Here is a 17,983-nt window from a genome sequence, read left to right on the forward strand (position 1 = left end):
CGGCCGACTGAGCCACGCAGGCGCCCCCCCCCCGCCCCGTTTGAAAGATTTGTTTATTTTTAGAGGGAGAGGGAGAGAGAATCTCAAGCAGACTCCCTGCTGAGTGGGGAGCCCAATGTGAGGCTCAGTCTCACGACCCTGAGATCGTGACCTGCTCCAAAGTCAAGCCGCAGTTGAGTCAGATGCTTAACTGCCTGCACCACCCAGGTGCCCCTGTGGTACTACTTATTACATATTAAGTTCCTATGATATTAGAATCTGTTTTAGGACATTTTTACTTTGAGCTTTTGTACTCTAAATGTTGTTTGCTTGCCACTTGTTTTAAAATTTCCTCTCTCACATTTCCATTAAGGAAGTTTAGCATTCTAAATCCTTACATGGCATTTTTGTTTTAGGAAGAAGATACATGTTGCTTTTAAGAGATGAGAGCGAAGAGGGTGGTTGGCTCCTTTTTTTTTTTTTTTTTAAGATTTATTAGGGGGAGAGAGAGAGAACATGTAGAGGGAGAGGCGGGGGAGGCAGATTTCAAGCAGGTTCCCTGCTGAGCGCAGAGCCCATTGTGGAGCTCCCTGTCACAACCCTGAGATCATGACCTGAGTGGAAATCAGGGTCCGGCACTTAGCTGACTGAGCCATTCAGGTGCCCCCTGCTCGTTGGCTCCTTTTTTTTTTTTTTAATTGTTCTTTTTTTTTTTAAACCTTTTATTTATTTATTCATGAGAGACAGAGAGAGAGAGAGAGGCAGAGGGAAAAGCAGGCTCCCAAGGAGCAGGGAGCCTGATGCGGGACTCGATCCCAGGAGCCTGGGATCATGACCCGAGCCGAAGGCAGACGCTCAACCATCTGAACCACCCAGGCGCCCTGGTTGGTTCCTTAAAACATGGCTATGAAGGTGGGTCACCCAGGGGTCATCACAACCCTATATCTGGGGTTCACTCTTGCAGGTTGTGAAGATACATCTAGCTAGTGCACCCAGAGCTTCACTGTTAGATATGGTAGCTTCTAGCCATGTTGGCAATTTAAATCTATTGAAATTATTTTCTCATTTACACTGACCACATTTCAAGTTCTCAACAGCCACATGTTTTTCATACTGGACACTACAATTAATAGAGCTTTTATTTCCACCATTAAAGGTTCTAATGGAGAGTGTTGACCTCAGTCCAGTTAGATTTGGGGAAACCTGACTCATGGGTCAGAACAGAGCACACATTAATTGGTCACATTCTTTTCTCTGCAGGAAAGTCTACATAGAGGAAAGAAAAGGTACTGTGTATCAACTGTTAGGCTAAATTTTTTTATAGTAGGAAAAATTTTTATTTAAAATTTTAAATTTGAGTGTAGTTGACACAATGTGAACATCAGTTTCAGGTGCACAACATAGCCGATTCAACAACTCCCTATGTTATGCTGTGCTCCCCACAAGTGTAGCTCCCATCTGTCACCATACAAGTCCACTGTAATATCATTGACGATATTTCCTATACTGTACCTTTTAACCCCGTGACGTACTCATTCCATGATTGGAAGCCTGTGTCTCCCACTCCCCTTCACCTGTTTTGCCCGTCCCCCCTTACACTGATTTTTTTCAAATGTCTTTGATGGTTCACATTCGTTGAGGGAGATGAAGGAATAAGCTCTCTAATGTCCCAAAAGATCGTCATAAGGTGGCCTCGTGAGCAGGAATCCCAGTTTCTGGGTTTTCTGCTACTTCATTGTTAAAATGATCCTCACACCCTGAGCAGGTTTCTTATGAAGAGTTGCAGCCTGGGAAAAGGCAAGGAAGGGTGACTTTAGAGTTGGGTTTATCCCCAACTCAGGCCCTGCCCATCTGCTCCTGCCCTCAGGCTATAGAGGGCCAGACTCTGAGCATTAAAAAATAGGAGCCCAGGCCAGACGACTGTGACAGCAGAGAATGTTTAAGGTTACTGTGACTGTCATATGGGTGTTTGCACATCGTTTTCATCATCTATCCTGGTTTCTAATCAACTTTAGAAGAACTGTCATTAACTTAGGGTGGAGAATCCCTGGGCACATCCCTTCGTGGGTGGGTTATAGTCCCATTCCAGCCTGAGTTCTGCAAACACCTGTGACGAGTGAGTGAAATGTGGTTGGAGCTCAACTGTATTCAAACTTTTGAGAGCTGAGCTTTGTAGACTATCAGGGAGACTCGGGTAATTGAATATCCTAGCAGGAATTCGAGGTTTGGGGATCGAAGCACATCCAGCGTGGTGGGGCAAGGATATCGGTTGGCACCGCAGACCCAGCTAGTCGTCAGCTCTGGGATGGGCACCCGCAGGAGCGCCAAAAATTCGATCCCGGGACCCGTAGGTAGGGGGCTTCGGCTGCCGCGCGCGCGCGCGCGCCCCGCCCCTCCTGCCCCGCGCAGCCCCGCCCCTGGCTTCCTCGTGACCCGTGTCCCGCCCCCCTCGGCCGGGAGCGCCCCCGGCTGATTGGCCCCTCCGCGGCGTATCCTCCGGCTGGCAGCCAGGCGGGCGCGTCACGTGGCCGAGCAGCGTCCAGGGCGCCGATCCGCGGGCCTCCAGGCATGGACCGTCAGGCCTCCGGAGTCCGGGCGCTGGGGGCCGCCGAGCCGCTTCGGGGTCCGCCGCTGCCGAGCGCGCGGGAGGCGCCCCCCAGCCCGGGGGTGAGCGCGGCCGCCAGGAGCGGCCCGGGGCGAGAAGTTGCGGGGCTCGCGGGCCGGGCCGGGCGGGGCGGGGTTGGGGGCTGCGGGGCCGCGGGGCCGCGGGAGCGCCGTTTGGGCGCGCGCTCGCGCTGGAAACTGCGGGGCCGCGGCGGCCGAGGGCGTGGGGGCTGGGGGGGGACGAGCGGGGGCGGGGCGGCGGGCTGGCAGGCTCGGGGGCGCTTCTGCGTACTTGCTGAATGGGAGGTGATGCTGACGACCGAGAGCTGGGGGCCTGGGCCGGGGGCCTGGGCCGGGGCCAGGTGAGGGCGGCGAGGAGCGCGCTGTCCCCGAAGGACCTGTGACCAGGGCTGGGGATGCACGGCTCACCCTGAGCACCACATGATGTCTGATGCGCTCTGTCCTTTTCTGTTTACTGAAACCAAAGGCCCGGCTTGACGCAGGGTTTCCAGAAACTTGTTTTCATTTGCGCGCCAGACAGCTCCTGGTTTTTCAAAGACCGTTGTTAACAGCCATCACCTGTCCTTGTTTACAGCCAGGCAGTTCTGCTGGGTGGTGAGCGTCGCGAGGGTAGGAACCCTCTGTTGAGTGCTGTTAACCCGCCGCCTGGCGGCGTGCCTGCCACGATAGACCCGGCTGTTAATGGGAGGGGGTAGAATGCTTGTTTAAGCATCAAAGATAGTACTAAAACCGAGTAAGATAGGAAAAATGCATTGATAGTCTTATAAAAAAATTACTTAGGGGGGCGCCTGGGTGGCTCAGTCGTTAAGCATCTGCCTTCGGCTCAGGTCATGATCCCAGGGTCCTGGGATTGAGCCCCGCATCGGGCTCCCTGCTCGGCGGGGAGCCTGCTTCTCTCTCTCCCACTCCCCCTGCTTGTGTTCCCTCTCTCGCTGTGTCTCTCTCTGTGAAATAAAATCTTTAAAAAAAAATTACTTTGGAGTGCGGACAGGGTGAGACTGATTCTGCCGGGACATAGCAGGAAGGGATGTGCGCTTCCTCTCCAAGGTGATAGGGTGGTAGTGCCTGCAGAGGCGTGGAGGTGAGGAAGGACAGAGCAGATGGCTGGGAGCTTGGGTGGCAGGGCCAGGGGAGAGAACTATGTTCAGCAGGTCGAGGCACCCCGATGGGTTGGTGTGAATGCCATGGCCAATTTTATGTTCCCACGTGGAGGGCTCTTGAAGGTTTTTGAGCAGAGTGAGGCTGTTAAGGCTGGGCAGGGTGGGTGAGTGGGAGGGCAGGGAGCTATGGCAGTGGTCCACGGGAGAGATGCCACCAGCTGACCTGTAGCAGTGACCAAGGGTTGTCACTGACTACAAGAGGTGGAATTTATTCATTAAATCTAGGGATGACTAGGTCATGAACTAATTGGGGCAGGTGCCAAGTGCACTTCAAGTGTAGGAGCTAAGAAGGCGGATTTAAATACAACAAATATTACATTCCTGCTACGTGCCAGGTGTTTTCATAAGTGTTACCTCGTCATAAGCCCCCTGCAAGGTCAGAACAGTCATCTCCAGTTTCTGGAGAAGGAATCCCAGGCGTGGGGGTTGAAGTGGTCTATCAAGGTCACACTCTAAATGAATGGCAGAGCTGGGATGGAAACCATGTCTTTCTTATGCAGGCTGTGAACATTTCTTGTTCCATTTACAAAGCAGTCTTGGAGGTGATAGGATTTCAGGAACTTTTGCGTGATGGGAGCAGAAAAGCATATAGTTGGCAGTAGGGGAAGACTTCTTTCTCTTCAGAGTCACTTAGGGACTACAGCTCTGTTGCCCCCTTGTATCGGGAGACAGAATTTGCTAGAATGTGAAGTCACTGAAAAGGTAAAAATGAACATGGCGGTAGCACCTGCAGGAAACAGCTACCAACCCTAGGGCTGAGGGAACGAAGGAATGAGGTGTCAATGATTAAAATTTACAGGCTCAGAGGGGAGGCTTTGCAGAGCTGAAATTCCAACTTCTGAGGAGGAGGTGCTGCCCACACCTACTGCTGGGGTCTCCGAGCTTGGAGGAGGGGGGCCTGAGGGCCTGGGACTCAGACCCCAGACGGGAGGGCCCAGGGAGGAGGTTGGCTCCGCCAGTGCTGGCAAACTGTGAACTGGATCCAGCGGCTGCTGTAGGAGGGCGCTGTTGCTGCCGCCGTTGGTGGGGGGGGCGAAGTGTCGCCGGGGTGGCGTCTGCAGGAATAGGAAGGAGCGAGGCCCTTCTCCCTCGGGCCTTGCCGCATCTCCTAGGGCAAAGCAGAAGTGGGGGTTACAGAGCCCCAGCCCCACCCTCACAAAGGTGAGAGTGCAAGATGGCAGCTTAATACCGAGTCCTGGGTAACCTTCTCTTCTTCCTGCAGGCCACCTTTGCCCCCGCTGACCACTCCGGGCAGCAGAGAGAGACCGAGAAGGCCATGAATCGGCTAGGCAAGTAGACAGTGGAGAAGACGGGGGTGGATGTGGGGAGGGACTGTCTCTGCATCTTGTTGACCTCTTTCCAGCCAGTTCTCTTTGCTGCTGAGTTGTGTTTTCTGCCTAGTGCTTCCATGGTGCCCACGTGTGATAGCGTGGCTGGAGCTTCCTTTAGGGAAGTCCTGACCTTGCGTCCAAACCCTTCCCTTTTGCTGAGAAAGGCAGCTTAGGGCAGCAGCAAGAGTATGGGGCTTTGGAGCCAGGCAACATTGTTTGCACTTTCAGCTCTGGCTCAGAGTCCTGGGCTCCAGTTTTGAGGCCTCAGATAAGTCACTTATCCTTTGTTTCTCTTTAAAATGGGGATAATAATGCTTACTTCAGAGGGTGGTTCTGAGGATCGGGTGGGAGGATCTTGAGCTGTAAGAACCACCAGCTACTGGTGCTCTTTAAATCTAAGTGAATTATAATTAAATACAATGAAAACCTCAGTTCCCAATTCGCATGAGCCACATTTCAGGGGCTCAGCAGTCACGCGTGGTTCCTGCTAGCTAGCCTGTTGGAGCACAGATGAGAGAATATTACTATCATCACAGAAACTCCCGTTGGATAGTGCTGGTCCGGAAGAAGCACCGTGCCCACCCGGACACGTAGGTCCGGTCATAAGCGCTGACACTTGCTGAGTAAGGGCCAGGTACAGTTGCAAGTGTTTCTTTTCCCGTTCCCCCCTTTTTAAAACAACTCTCACAACAATCCTATTTTCATATTTACAGATGAGAAAACTGAGGCACAGAGTAAAAATTAAAAAAAAAAATGTCAAACACATACAAAATGTACCATTTAACAGTTTTAAAGCCTACAGTTCAGTGGCATTTAGTCACAATGCTGTGTAACCACCATGGCTATTTAGTTCCCAAACACTTTCAGCACCCCACAAGGAAACCCTGTACCCGATAAGTAGCCACACTCCCTTCCCCGAGCCCCTGGCGACCACTGATCAGCTTTCTGTATGGCTTTCTCGTGTCAGTGCAATGATATGCCATGTGGCCTCTTATGTCTGGCTTCTTTCACTCAGCATAATATTTCCGAGATTTGTTCGTGTAGTATAAATCAGTACATTCCTCTTTATGGCCGAATCCTCCCATCATCTGGATACACTACATCTTGCTTGCTTATTCATTCCGTGGATGGGCATTTGTTTGACTTGTTTCCACCTTCTGGTGATCGCGAACAGTGCTGTCACGGACGTTATTGTACCAGTCTTGTTTAAATACCTGTTTTCGATTCTTTGGGATGTCCGTTTAGGAGGGGAACCGCTGGGCTGCGTGCTAGTTCTGTGTTTAAGTTCTCGAGGGCGTGGCCAAGTCCATTTCCGCTCAGTCACACAGTGACTAATCCGCACAACTGGCATTTGGACCGGGGTAGTCCGGCTCCAGAACCCGTGCCCCGAACTACTGCTTTTTCGCTTGTAGCTGCCATTATTATACAGTGTTAGTAGCACGGCTGTGTTCAGGCTAATTCTTTTCCCAGCTCTGACCTGGCTTCCCTATAGCATGGTATGCTGGGAGGGCCATTATCCTCTCCCAGACGTTCTTTCATTATTTTGAGACCTTTTGAAAATACGCCTTCCAGCCCTCCGCAGTACGGGGAGGAGGAGACATGGTGGCTGTTTGTTGTCACTGGATGGGTTCCGCTCTTCTGCCTGCTTTCCTCCCGCCGTCCCCTTGTCCTTGCTCCTTGAGGATGAAGAGGGAAATAGAAGAGTACAAATTCAATTCAAGTTTGTATTGTGAAAGCTTGTCATTTTCCAGATGCCCTTTGCCTCAATTACCTGTAAACTACCTAAACATATAAACTGTGCTAGATTTGCTTGATTCCCTGTATGAATTACAAGACCTTGTTTAAGGCAAAACGTTTTACTGGGGGGAAAAAAAAAAAAGATCAACCCTTCTTCGAAAAACGTAAACAGAAGAACTTTTTTTTTTTTTTTTTTAAGTGCTCAGGTGGCTAAGGAACTCTGTACCCTTGTGTTACTCTTGCTGTCTCAGGAGTCTGCCAGACATTTTCCAAGCACATGAGTAGGCCCTGTGTCGTTGCTAGTGGTTTTAAGACCTTCTTCCTTGTGTTGATTTCTTAGCCAGTGGAGCACAGAGCATCCCTAATGGTAGTCCTACCCACGGTGAGGGCACCCACTCGGAAGAGGAAGGCTTTGCTATGGATGATGAGGATTCGGATGGGGACCTGAATACCTGGGAGCTGTCAGAAGGGGTATCCGACTGTCCGCCCAAGGAACAGGCTGCTGATCTTTTTAACGAGGACTGGGACTTGGAGTTGAAGGCAGATCAAGGGAATCCGTATGGTAGGTGTGGCGTTTCTGGGGTCCTAGACCAAGGTTTGGAGACCCTCCTACCAAATTACCCCAAAGGCAGACAGTTTGGAAGACGGACTCAATCTGTGAGCTTAGCCTGATACCTGTTACAGGGCTGAAATGTCTGTGACAGCTTCTCTTTCATATTGGGAAAAAAATGCAAATTTTGTAGTTGACTCTCTTAAAATATCTGTGTGAATCTAGCAGCTGCAGGGAGAAGTGCTGTCTTCTGCAGTTGCGGCCTCTGCACTGCTAAGGGCCCTCCCCTGAGAAGCACCAGTCAGGGGTGCCTCAGAACACACGCATTTGCAGTCCAAGGAGGGCTCTGTGTGTGTGCTTTTGAACTGCAAGTCCCCTAGACACTTTTTGTATGTCTCCCCTCCCCTCCTACCTTTAATCTGTTTTGTTTTGTTTTTTTTAAACTGCTTGCAGATGCCGATGACATCCAGGGTTGCATTTCTCAAGATGTCAAACCTTGGGTGTGCTGTGCCCCGCAAGGAGACATGATCTATGACCCCAGTTGGCACCATCCGCCCCCGCTGATACCCCATTATTCCAAGATGGTCTTCGAAACAGGACAGTTTGATGATGCTGAAGATTGAGTCTGCAGCTTCTTGCCTGGTGGGTGGGCCTGCCTTCCAGATGAAGGTCTCTCTTCCTTTCATTGAGGTGAGAGGTCACATTTGAGGACCCATTCCCAGCGATCCCAGAGTCGGGAGCATAGACTGGTGTTAACTAAGACCCCAGTGTCCTCCAGTTCTGTTGTTGTTGTTGTTTTTAGTGAGCTCCTCCTTGGGACATGTGAGTGTTTGTGTCTGTGTCAGGAGGAGTTGTGTTCTTTATAAATAAAGGTAGAAAAAATTTGATACGCTTTTGTTTACTCCCCGCCCCCCCCCCTTTTAATTGGATACTTACCAGCAAAGCTTTACTCCTTTAGTTCAAGTCCCTGGCTTACATTTTAAGGATTGGAGGTACTTGGATCCTTAAAACTACTCTGTGAAAGAAAATAACTTTTTGGCCAGAGATTTTCCAAGCACATGAGTAGGCCCTGTGTCGTTGCTAGTGGTTTTAAGACCTTAAGAAATGTTGGTGACTTTGTGGCTGATTTCTGTTCCTGCTGATGAAAAATTGACCATTTACTTAGTAAACAAGCAAGCTGGAACATAAAATGGCAAATAAATTAAACCAGCAATTATATAGCCCTCGACTGGTATGAAAGGATTTTGAACCTTATTTTCTTTTCTTTAACCTTATTTTCCATTTAATTATTTGCTCTTTGTAATTACTATATGAAGTCACGATTTTTTTAAATTGCCTTATTTTATTTTTTAAAGATTTTATTTGTAAATAATCTCTACACCTGGGGCGCCTGGGTGGCTCAGTTGTTGGGCGTCTGCCTTCGGCTCGGGTCATGGTCCCGGGGTCCTGGGATCGAGCCCCGCATCGGGCTCCCTGCTCGGTGGGAGGCCTGCTTCTCTCTCTCCAACTCCCCCTGCTTGTGTTCCCTCTCTCGCTGTCTCTCTCTCTCTCTCTCTCTCTGTCAAATAAATAAATAAATAAGTAAAATCTTAAAAAAAAAAAAATCTCTACACCCAATGTGGAGCTTGAACTCACAACCCCAAGATCAAGAGTTGCATACTCCCCCTGATTGAGCCAACCAGGCGCTCTGAAATTGTGTCATTTTCGAGGTGAGGAAAAAAAGACTCAAAATGTTTTGACTTCTGCAAGATCCCAGAGCCAGGAAATGGCAGAGCCATGCCCTAACCCCACACGTGACTCTCAGGTCAGCTTTCCTTGGCTGCCCACCCCCTTGTGAGTACAAGCCTAGAGATGGGTTCTGGGGGCTGTGCCTTGGCAGGTCTGTGATGCACCAGACTAAGTCGCCTTTGCCTCTCTCGCCGGCTCAGGGATTGTTTCTTACCTCCCTGCCTCCCTGTTGAAGCTGAGTCAAGAACAATTTCAGATCTGAAATCTGAGTCAACTCCATAGCTGTTAAATGAACATTTAACCATTTAAATGATTTTTCAGAGGCCCCACAAAGTGTGTGAGCAGGGCAGAACCTTATGAGGCAAAGTGGTGGCTTTCGCTGTGAGGGGCCTCATGACCCAAACTACCCTGGGAAGAAAAAATGTCCCCTTCCACCATCCTTGCTAAAGGGACAGTCATAGACCATATCACCACACTGCTCTGTCTTTCCTCCTCCTCCCAGTGCCAGAGCTGATTAGATCGGTGTGAAAATGAGCATTTCTGGTGTGAAAAGGTAAATTTGAGAAACTGAGCCAAGGAATGTTGGGGGCTTCAGGAGGACGGCAGAACCGCAGAATGCAAGGCTGTGCTGTTGACAGGCTGTGTTGGCCCATGTGTAAGCTGGAGCAGTGAGATAGCTGAAACTGAGTAAAACCGAGTAAAGGCCCAAGTCGTAAGGTGGGAGAATATACGGATGTTGGAGGCTGGGGAGAAAACGTGGCACAGAAAGGCCATGTGCGTGAGAGGCTGAGCAAAGGAAGTTCACCAGGTCCTGCTGCTGTGATCCGAGGAGCAGCTGAGAATCTAGGACACTCTTGTTTTGTAGGAATTAATCTTTGCGGTTCCTCCTTCTGGTTGTTTCCGACAAAGCGGGTAGGAGGAGGGCAGTAGGGTCCACTGGAGGAAGGATGTCGAAAGTTGGGTATGTCGGGAGAACAAGAGAAGGAGGGAGCTTAGTCAGTTGTGATTCAAACAGTGTTCTGGTGCCCCCCCACCCCCCCACATTGGGTGATCCAAGCACAGTAAGGATGTAGATGGTAACTCTCCAGGCTCTGAACATCGGTTATCTTGAGGGGGTGAGGTGGGAAGTAAAGGGAAGAAAGTAACGAAATGGAAAAATACTAATGATATAGTAAGTGAAAATACATACTATAAAACTGCTCTGATAATATTGTAAAGATGAAAAAATTGCATATGCAAGTGATAAGGATTAACACGAACAAATGGAAACAGTTTGATTCTGTGATGGAGTTGCAGGCAGTTTGCTTTCGTATTTTTTTAAAAAGATTTTGTTTATTGGAGTGTGCATGAGCGGCAGCGAGGGGCAGAGGGAGAGAGAGAGAATTTCAAGCAGACTCCATGCGGAGCGCAAAGCCCAGCGTGGGGCTCAATCTCACCCTGAGATCATGACCTGAGCCAAAACCAAGAGTCGGACACTTAACCGGCAGAGTCACCCGGGCGCCCCTTGAACTTTTAAAAAGAAGAACTTTTAGAAAAGTCTTTGTGTTAAATTAGATTAGGGTTCAATTAGGATTCCTTTTCTATTTATTTACTTATTTATTTTTTAAAGATTTATTTATTTATTTACTTGACACAGAGAGACAGCTAGAGAGGGAACACAAGCAGGGGGAGTGGGAGAGGGAGAAGCAGGCTTCCCGCGGAGCAGGGAGCCCGATGCGGGGCTCGATCCCAGGACCCTGGGATCATGACCTGAGCCGAAGGCAGACGCTTAACGACTGAGCCACCCAGGTGCCCCATCTATTTATTTTTAAAAATACCATAGAGGAATAGAACAGAGAGAAATGTCCAGAAGCAGGGAGTTTTTCAACTGTGCTTTAATCCAAAAGCCTTCAATCAACGACCAAGTAAATTTTGTTCTCTCAAAACTAGAGTGTGTATGACAAATGAGTTTGTAGGATAAATTATTGGATAGACAAAATTGTGGTTATTTAAAAAATAATTGAATAAGGGCGCCTGGGTGGCTCAGTTGGTTGGGTGACTGCCTTTGGCTCGGGTCATGATCCCGGAGTCCAGGGATTGAGTCCCACATCGGGCTCCCTGCTCAGCGGGGAGCCTGCTTCTCCCTCTGACCCTCCCCCGCCTCATGTACTCTCTCTCTCTCATTCTCTCTCAAATAAATAAATAAATCTTAAAAAAAAATTGAAAAAAGGAAATAATTGCAATGATTTCTAACCAGTGTCCTATAACGAAGAATTGCAATTTTTAGGTATTCAAGAAAATGAAAGCAAAACAAAACACCAACAAAACTTCTATCTATTCAGATCTCTGAATGCCAAGCTGAGAAGTATCAATCTCATGGGGACATGTGAACTTGGATGTTGCTTGGTTTGGCCTTGTACTATGTGTAGGAATCCTCTCTGCCCACTTCTAGTCATGGGGAGCTCACTACCTCAGAAGGGGCCCGTCCACTGCTGGCTAGTGCTCCTTGTTAGAAAATTCTCCCTTGTATTAAGTTGGAATCTACCCATTTGGTCCTGGTCTGCTCTGTGGTCCTGTCTTTCAAATATAGGAAATGAGCATTCTTAGCCTCCCTCCCTTCTGGCTTTTTGCTTTCTAGCTAAATAGTCAACAGACAATTGCGTTTATGTGTCTGGAATCAGACAGGGAGAGGAAGGGGGAGGGAGGGAGGGGAGGGAAGGGAATGTGGTGGGGATTTTTGAGGTTTTGGTAGGTGTTGTAGCATTGACAGAAGCCGAGTTTGTTCTGTGAGGGCTTGTAGTAAGGAGAGGGCCAAGGACAGGACCTTGCGGCGCATTAGCAGAGAAGGGATCGATGAAAGGATCGGATCCCAGAGCCAGGCCGTGGCAGGGAAGGAGGAGGAAAGCCAGGGCAATATAGGTGCCACATAAGCCAAATCTGAGAAGAAGAGAGTTTTAAGGAGGGGGGACGGTCATCTTTTATAGAGAGACACCAAGTAAGATGAAGGCTAAAAAGGGCTTTTTGGGATGTGGGAATTAGAAAACGTTCATATAATGTACTGACTTGGGGCAGGTGCGGGGTGGGAGCATGGGCATTTCAGGCTTAAACATTTCGGGGGATGCATGAGGCCGCTTGAGCTGCTGTCTTTGGCACTCTTGTTTTTCTTGCCTGGGGGGTGGGGTGGGAGTCGGGCAAAGGTTCCTTCCCGCCAGCTCCTCTCAGGATGAGATGTGAGCCGGCCTGGCAGGAGTCTGCAGAAGTGGGCAGAAGCCGCTGGAGAAATGTAGGTGCTAAGGAACTGTTAGAAGGAACAAGAGAGAAGCTTTTATTCTGACATTTCTTGCAAGCAGTATCACTTGCCAAGAAAAGAATCACAACTGACCACAGCAAAAGTTTTGAGTGAGGGAAAGGAGAGTAAATACGTGTTTCTCAAGTGACCGGATGACATTTGTGATACGCCTTTGTTTATCTCACGCCCTCTCTCCATGCAGGCATGCTGGTCATTGCCTTACTGGAGGCATGTGACGGGGTCAAAGACAACCAAGACGTTTTTCTATCTTTTCTTTTAGAGAAAGCAACTTACTTTGTTTTTATATGTTTCTTTCTCTTTCCTTCCTTTTTTTTTTTTTCCCACTTGTAAAGAGGCAAGGGGATTTTGGACCAAAAGACTATGTGTCTTGAAGAAATTTGGAGGGAAAGAATGATCTTCCACCTCCCTCCCCCAAATCCCCTGGGTTGTGAGAAGAAAGATGGGAGAAGACATAGAGATCTGGGGATGCTAAAAGCAGATGGAACAGGAGTCCTTCCTGGTGTGTCCCTGGGAGTTAGGTCCTCAGAGAGTGATAGATGTTGGTGCTTCTATTTTTTTGTTGTTGTTGTTAAGATTTTATTTATTTATTTGACAGAGAGAGAGCATAAATAGGAGGAGTGGCAGAGGCAGGGAGCCTGATGTAGGGCTTGATCCCAGGACTCTGGGATCATGACTTGAGCTGAAGCCAGATGCTTTACTGACTGAACCACCCAGGCGCCCCGATGTTGGTGCTTGTAGGCAGTCAGGACCATCTTGCAAAGGATGCCCAGGCCTTGAGCATGCAGAGAAACCAGTGGACCCAGAGCGGCCACAGGACAGGGAGAACCATTGAAAATGGACATGGGATGACCTGGTGCCCACCGCCCTCATTCGCCTTGGCACTGCATGAGGAAGTAAGGAGAACCCCAGAGGCCTTGGAAGGAAGCTCAGGGTCGGAAAGTAAGATGGTCAGAATGGTAGTTTTGCTTCTTGCACCCCCAAATGCAAGAGAGGCAAAATTAAGCTTAACAGATGAGAAAAAGTTACTTCTGTGGCAGGGGGACAGGTCATCAGCGAGGCAGAGATGGTGTACTTAAAGTATCATCATGGGTTGCTTAATACCAGAGTGCTCATAATTCTTTCTTTTCCTTTTTTTTTTTCCTATTAAAGATTTTATTTATTTGAGAGAGAGAGTGAGAGAGTGAGTGCGGGTGAGCATGAGTGGGAGCAGACAGAGGGAGAAGCAGACTCCCTGCTGAGGGGGAATCCCGACATGGGGAGACACAGGGCTCCATCCCAGGCCCCTGGAATCATGACCTGAGCTGAAAGCAGATGCTTAGCCGACTGAGCCACCCAGGCGCCCCTCTTTGTTTTTATTTTTCTATCTGGATGAAAACTTTTCAGTTTTTGTACTGTAGCAGAACAAACAGAACCATGCCATTCATAATTTGTATAAGTAATTTTGTGGGTTTTTTTTTTTTTGATGACTCCAGTATATTTCTGTTATGACTTTTTTCCCTTTGGGAAATTCTGGGGGGGGGGAATATACCCTTTCACTCTACCCCTAAATTAGTTTAGTTTAAGGTGGGGACAGTTTGGTCATCACGAGACCCCAGGAGGGTATGGTGGGTGGAGCTTCCCCAAGCTTTCCTCTTTTTTTCTTTTTTAAAAGATTTTATTTTTAAGTAATCTCTACACCCAACATGGGTTCAACATGGGGCTTGAACTCACAACCCCGAGATCAAGAGTTGCACGCTCCACTGACTGAGCCAGCCAGGTGCCCCCCCAAGCTTTGCTCTTAAATGCCTGAATGGCTGGGTAAGTTGACTGTAGAAGCTGCAGGCGACCACTCTGTGTGTCAAAGTAACTGGCGGGGCTCCTCAAAGCTCGCCTGCCCTGAGGAAAGACGGAAGCACACTCATCAGCTAAGTAAATACCTTGGCACTACACTGCCCTTGGTTTTCCAGAGTTTGCATTCTTGGATCCAACTTTTCAAAGATGGTTGGAATATGGAGAAAGAGAAAAACACCCTAAACCCTGGCCATAGCCTATCTGGATTCTGCCTCCCAATTCTCCCTACACAGACTCCCCATCCAAATAACTAAGAATGCTGGATCTGGAGGACTGTGTGTGTATGTGTGTGTGTGTGTGTGTACACGTGTGTGTGAGCGTGGCAGGCCAGGGAGAAGAAGTGGGAGGGTGTAACAGGAAGGCGAGCGGCGGGGCTGGCTCCCACTTTGTTGACTTAGTGAGTCTGGCTGCAAAGCGAAGGTCTTTGGAAAGAATGGCCTCCCTACTTCTGGCAGTTTCTGCTGAGCTGGTTCCGGGACTGAGCTAGATCTTGCAGGTGTTTATGGGTAGATGGACAGTTCCCTTGGGTTCCGGGGCACCAAGGTTTGCAGAAAATCCACCAGGATTTGTGTTTGATAGTGGCCTGTGGAGTAAAACATAGGCATGGTTTCTGAAGAAGCTGTTTTTTTTCACCTTACAGGATTTTCTGGTGCTCCCCTTTGAGTCCAGAGAAATTTCCCCAGGAGGCACACTTCCATTTCTGACCATTGCAAGGTGCAGTTGGTTTTCCTTTAAAAAAAATTTTTTTTTCTGGTGAGATAATTTTGACTTAAGAAGCAATTTCCTCTGACCACTTCTTCGCTGTTCACAAATGTGGCAGATGTAAGTTAGAGCCATGTGTTTGGCAACTCTGGGCGGATGCGGGAATTTCTCCAGGCTGCTGCCTGTGGCCCTATTCCATTTCTCCAGCAGGTGGCAGTAAAGACCCGCTGACGCGCTGTCTTCCGCGTGGCCCACTGGGTGAGGGGCCCTGGAGGAGGTGAGGAGTGGCTCAGGGTTACCTTCCTGTTAGTGGGCTTCCCGCGCGTTGGCAAACGTACCCGTGAGTTCACGGGCAGGATTTACTCCTGATTTTAGACATGACATTTCTCAGAAAAGGTTATTGTGAAATCTAGGGTAAGGGTCGCCATTGCACCTACCCCAGAGGCCGGCTCATGCTTAGTATGTGAGTGCTTAGTATATGCTTGCTGATGTCAGCCAAAGTGTGCACATATGTGAAGGAAAGTAAAATGCATCTTGCATTTGACCAGATGATATATGAGGTGGTTTTCCTTATGAAGTCAGGCTATAAATCTCATTTTACAGAAGGAGAAGTTGAGGTTCAGGGAGGTGGAAAAATTGGCCAAAGGTCACAAGGGTAGGATCTGATCCCTCATCTGGGCTTCTGTGCTTGCTCGCCTAAGGTGGGAAACACTGCGATTTAGCGAACGTCTAGGACAAATTTCGTCGAAGAAAAAGCAAGAGAACGCAACGCAGGTTTGATCTTCACTCATCAGTTTATTTCTGAACACCTGCTATATGCTGTGTGCCGAGGCCGGAGGGGTGGGGGACCCGATGCCTGCTTTTGGCGCGGGGTTGGGGGGCCGGGCTCAGAGCCTAGGGGGTGGGTGGCGGCACACGAATACACCATTACGGGAGCCTGGGAGGACTGCATCCGCAGCGCAGCCTGCCGTAGGAAGCCAGAAGAAGGGCGGAGCCCTCCGAGGAGAGGGCCCTGGTGCTGAGTCCTTGAGGACTTGGCCAGGCAAGCGGTGGCGGGGATTGTCCAGGCAGAGGTGCTGTGTGTGCACAGGCCCCAGCTGGGAGAGGACTCACGTGTTTGGGGAACTGGACATGTTTGGGAGGGACGTGGTGAAGGTGATGTGAGGTGAGCCAGGGGCCCTGAAACCTAGGCCGGGGGGCTTAAGAGGTTTTCAGCAGGAATGAGACACTGGTAGACCTTCATTCCAAAGCTCCCTCTAGTTCCTGGTGGAGAACGTGGAGGTAGGGGCCAAGATGGAAGGCAGGGAGGTGTCTGGGGCCGTAAGCTAGTAAGAGGATGGTGACCTCAAGTAGAGTGATGGCTGTGGAGCTGGAGGGACATTGACACATTGGAAGGTAGAGCTGGCAGGAGTGGGGACAGAGTGAGGGTAGGGCGAGGGGCGGGAAGGAGTCTGGGAGGGTCCTGGAGTCCTGGCTTGGGCAACTGGGTGGATGCGGTGGGTTCTGTGTGAATGATCTTGGCAGTTCGTGAGCCCTTTCCCATCCAGTGTTTGTAGAGGAAGGTGCTCTGTGTTCCAGATGTTCACCTTTGTTCTCAGGGTTGGGAGGATGCCTCTGCGCTGTGCAGCCCTGCACCTTGAACATGGGACAGTCACGCCTTAGGGTACCCTCCCATCTTTCCTATGCTTTTCTCTCTCTCAGAGATCATCCCTCGGATGCTCAGGAGATGGTACTGGGGTGGACATTCTGGTTGCCTCTCCTGCATCCATCCCGCTCCACCGTAAGACCACCCCTTTCTTGTGCAGCCTGTGGACCTTGGGGAAAGCTAACCCCACCCCTGGACATAGGGGCGGGGCATGGGGTTTAGGCCTAAGTTAACACACATAATCAAATCTCCCATCCTCTGTGTTTGTCTCCTAGGCTGCCTAACAAATTACCATGAACCTGGTGACTTAAGACAAAAGAAATTTATTTTCTCACAGTTCTGGAGTCCAAAAGTTCAAAATCAGGTTATCATCAGGGCTGTGCTCCCATCAGAGGCTCTAGGGGAGATGATGTTCTTTGACTCTTTCAGCTTTTGGTGGTTGCCTGCCTGCCTTGGCTTGTGGCTGCTCACTGCAGTCATGGTCTCGTCTCATGTGGTCTTCCTCTCTGGGTCTGTCTCCCCTTCTGTCTCTGATAAGGATATTTGTCATTGGATTTAGGGCCCACCCGGTACTCCAGGGTGATCTCATCATAAGGTCCTTAGCTTCATTGCATCTACAAAGACCCTTTTTCCAAATAAGGTCACGTTCACATTCGCAGGTTCTGGGGTTTAGGAGAGAGGTCTATCTTTTTGGGGGGGGGCTGCCATTCAACCCAATACAGCTCTGTGGATGGCAAGAAAGGATAAAATTGGGGCCATGATGACATCACTGAGCCCCCGTCAAGCAGTCCAGCAGCCTGCCTACTTCAGGACCTCTGGTTATGTTATTCAATTAAAGCTCCTTACCGCTCCAAGCCAATCTGATGGACCTTGTCCCCCGTCACTTGCTGCTGAATGTGCCCCTCTGGAGTTCTGCGTGTAGGCAATTGGGTGTGAGGGAGAGATCACGGCGATGGGAATTTTCTTCCGGGCTCTATTGTTGACTGTGTGACCTTGGGCAAGCGGCAGCCCCACGGACCGCTGGTTTGAATGTATAAATGGGGCCCTTGTCCCTGCAAAAGGCCCTTCAAAATGGAAGCCACTGTGGTTTCTGTTGTTAGGGCCTCTGCATTCCAAGAAAGACGTACTAGAACTGGAAAGGGGCCAGACAATGGAGCGACGAAGGGCTTTTCCCATCAGGGCATACTCTTCGGTTAGAATTCTTCAGCCTGGAAAGATGGAGCCTGAGGAGGAGGCGTAATCCCAGTCCTTTAGACGACAAGGCTCATTTACAAGGCGGGACAGACTTGTTCATTACGTCCCAGAATCCTCAGCAGCCGAGGGCACCACTCCTAACAGTTTGAGAAGCTGTTTCCGGGCAGGCCATAGGAAGTGCTCCTTTTCACGTCAGGGAGGTGAACTTGAGGC

At 49.6% G+C, this 17,983-nt stretch overlaps 1 protein-coding gene across 1 annotated transcript; it reads left to right on the plus strand.

Moving 5' to 3' along the window:
• The first annotated feature begins 2,503 nt into the window (after positions 1 to 2,503).
• COPRS (coordinator of PRMT5 and differentiation stimulator) lies at positions 2,504 to 8,251 on the plus strand. Its single transcript, XM_088027338.1, has 4 exons — positions 2,504 to 2,646; positions 4,987 to 5,057; positions 7,177 to 7,394; positions 7,836 to 8,251. The coding sequence occupies exons 1-4, from the start codon at positions 2,548 to 2,550 to the stop codon at positions 8,003 to 8,005; spliced, it is 558 nt and encodes a 185-aa protein (XP_087883464.1). The 5' UTR covers positions 2,504 to 2,547; the 3' UTR covers positions 8,006 to 8,251.
• Positions 8,252 to 17,983: the final 9,732 nt, after the last annotated feature.

Source organism: Eumetopias jubatus, unplaced genomic scaffold, assembly GCF_037043125.1.
Source record: "Eumetopias jubatus isolate StellerSeaLion01/CBP00866 unplaced genomic scaffold, mEumJub1_p1.0 scaffold_10, whole genome shotgun sequence".
Lineage (NCBI taxonomy): Eukaryota > Metazoa > Chordata > Mammalia > Carnivora > Otariidae > Eumetopias > Eumetopias jubatus.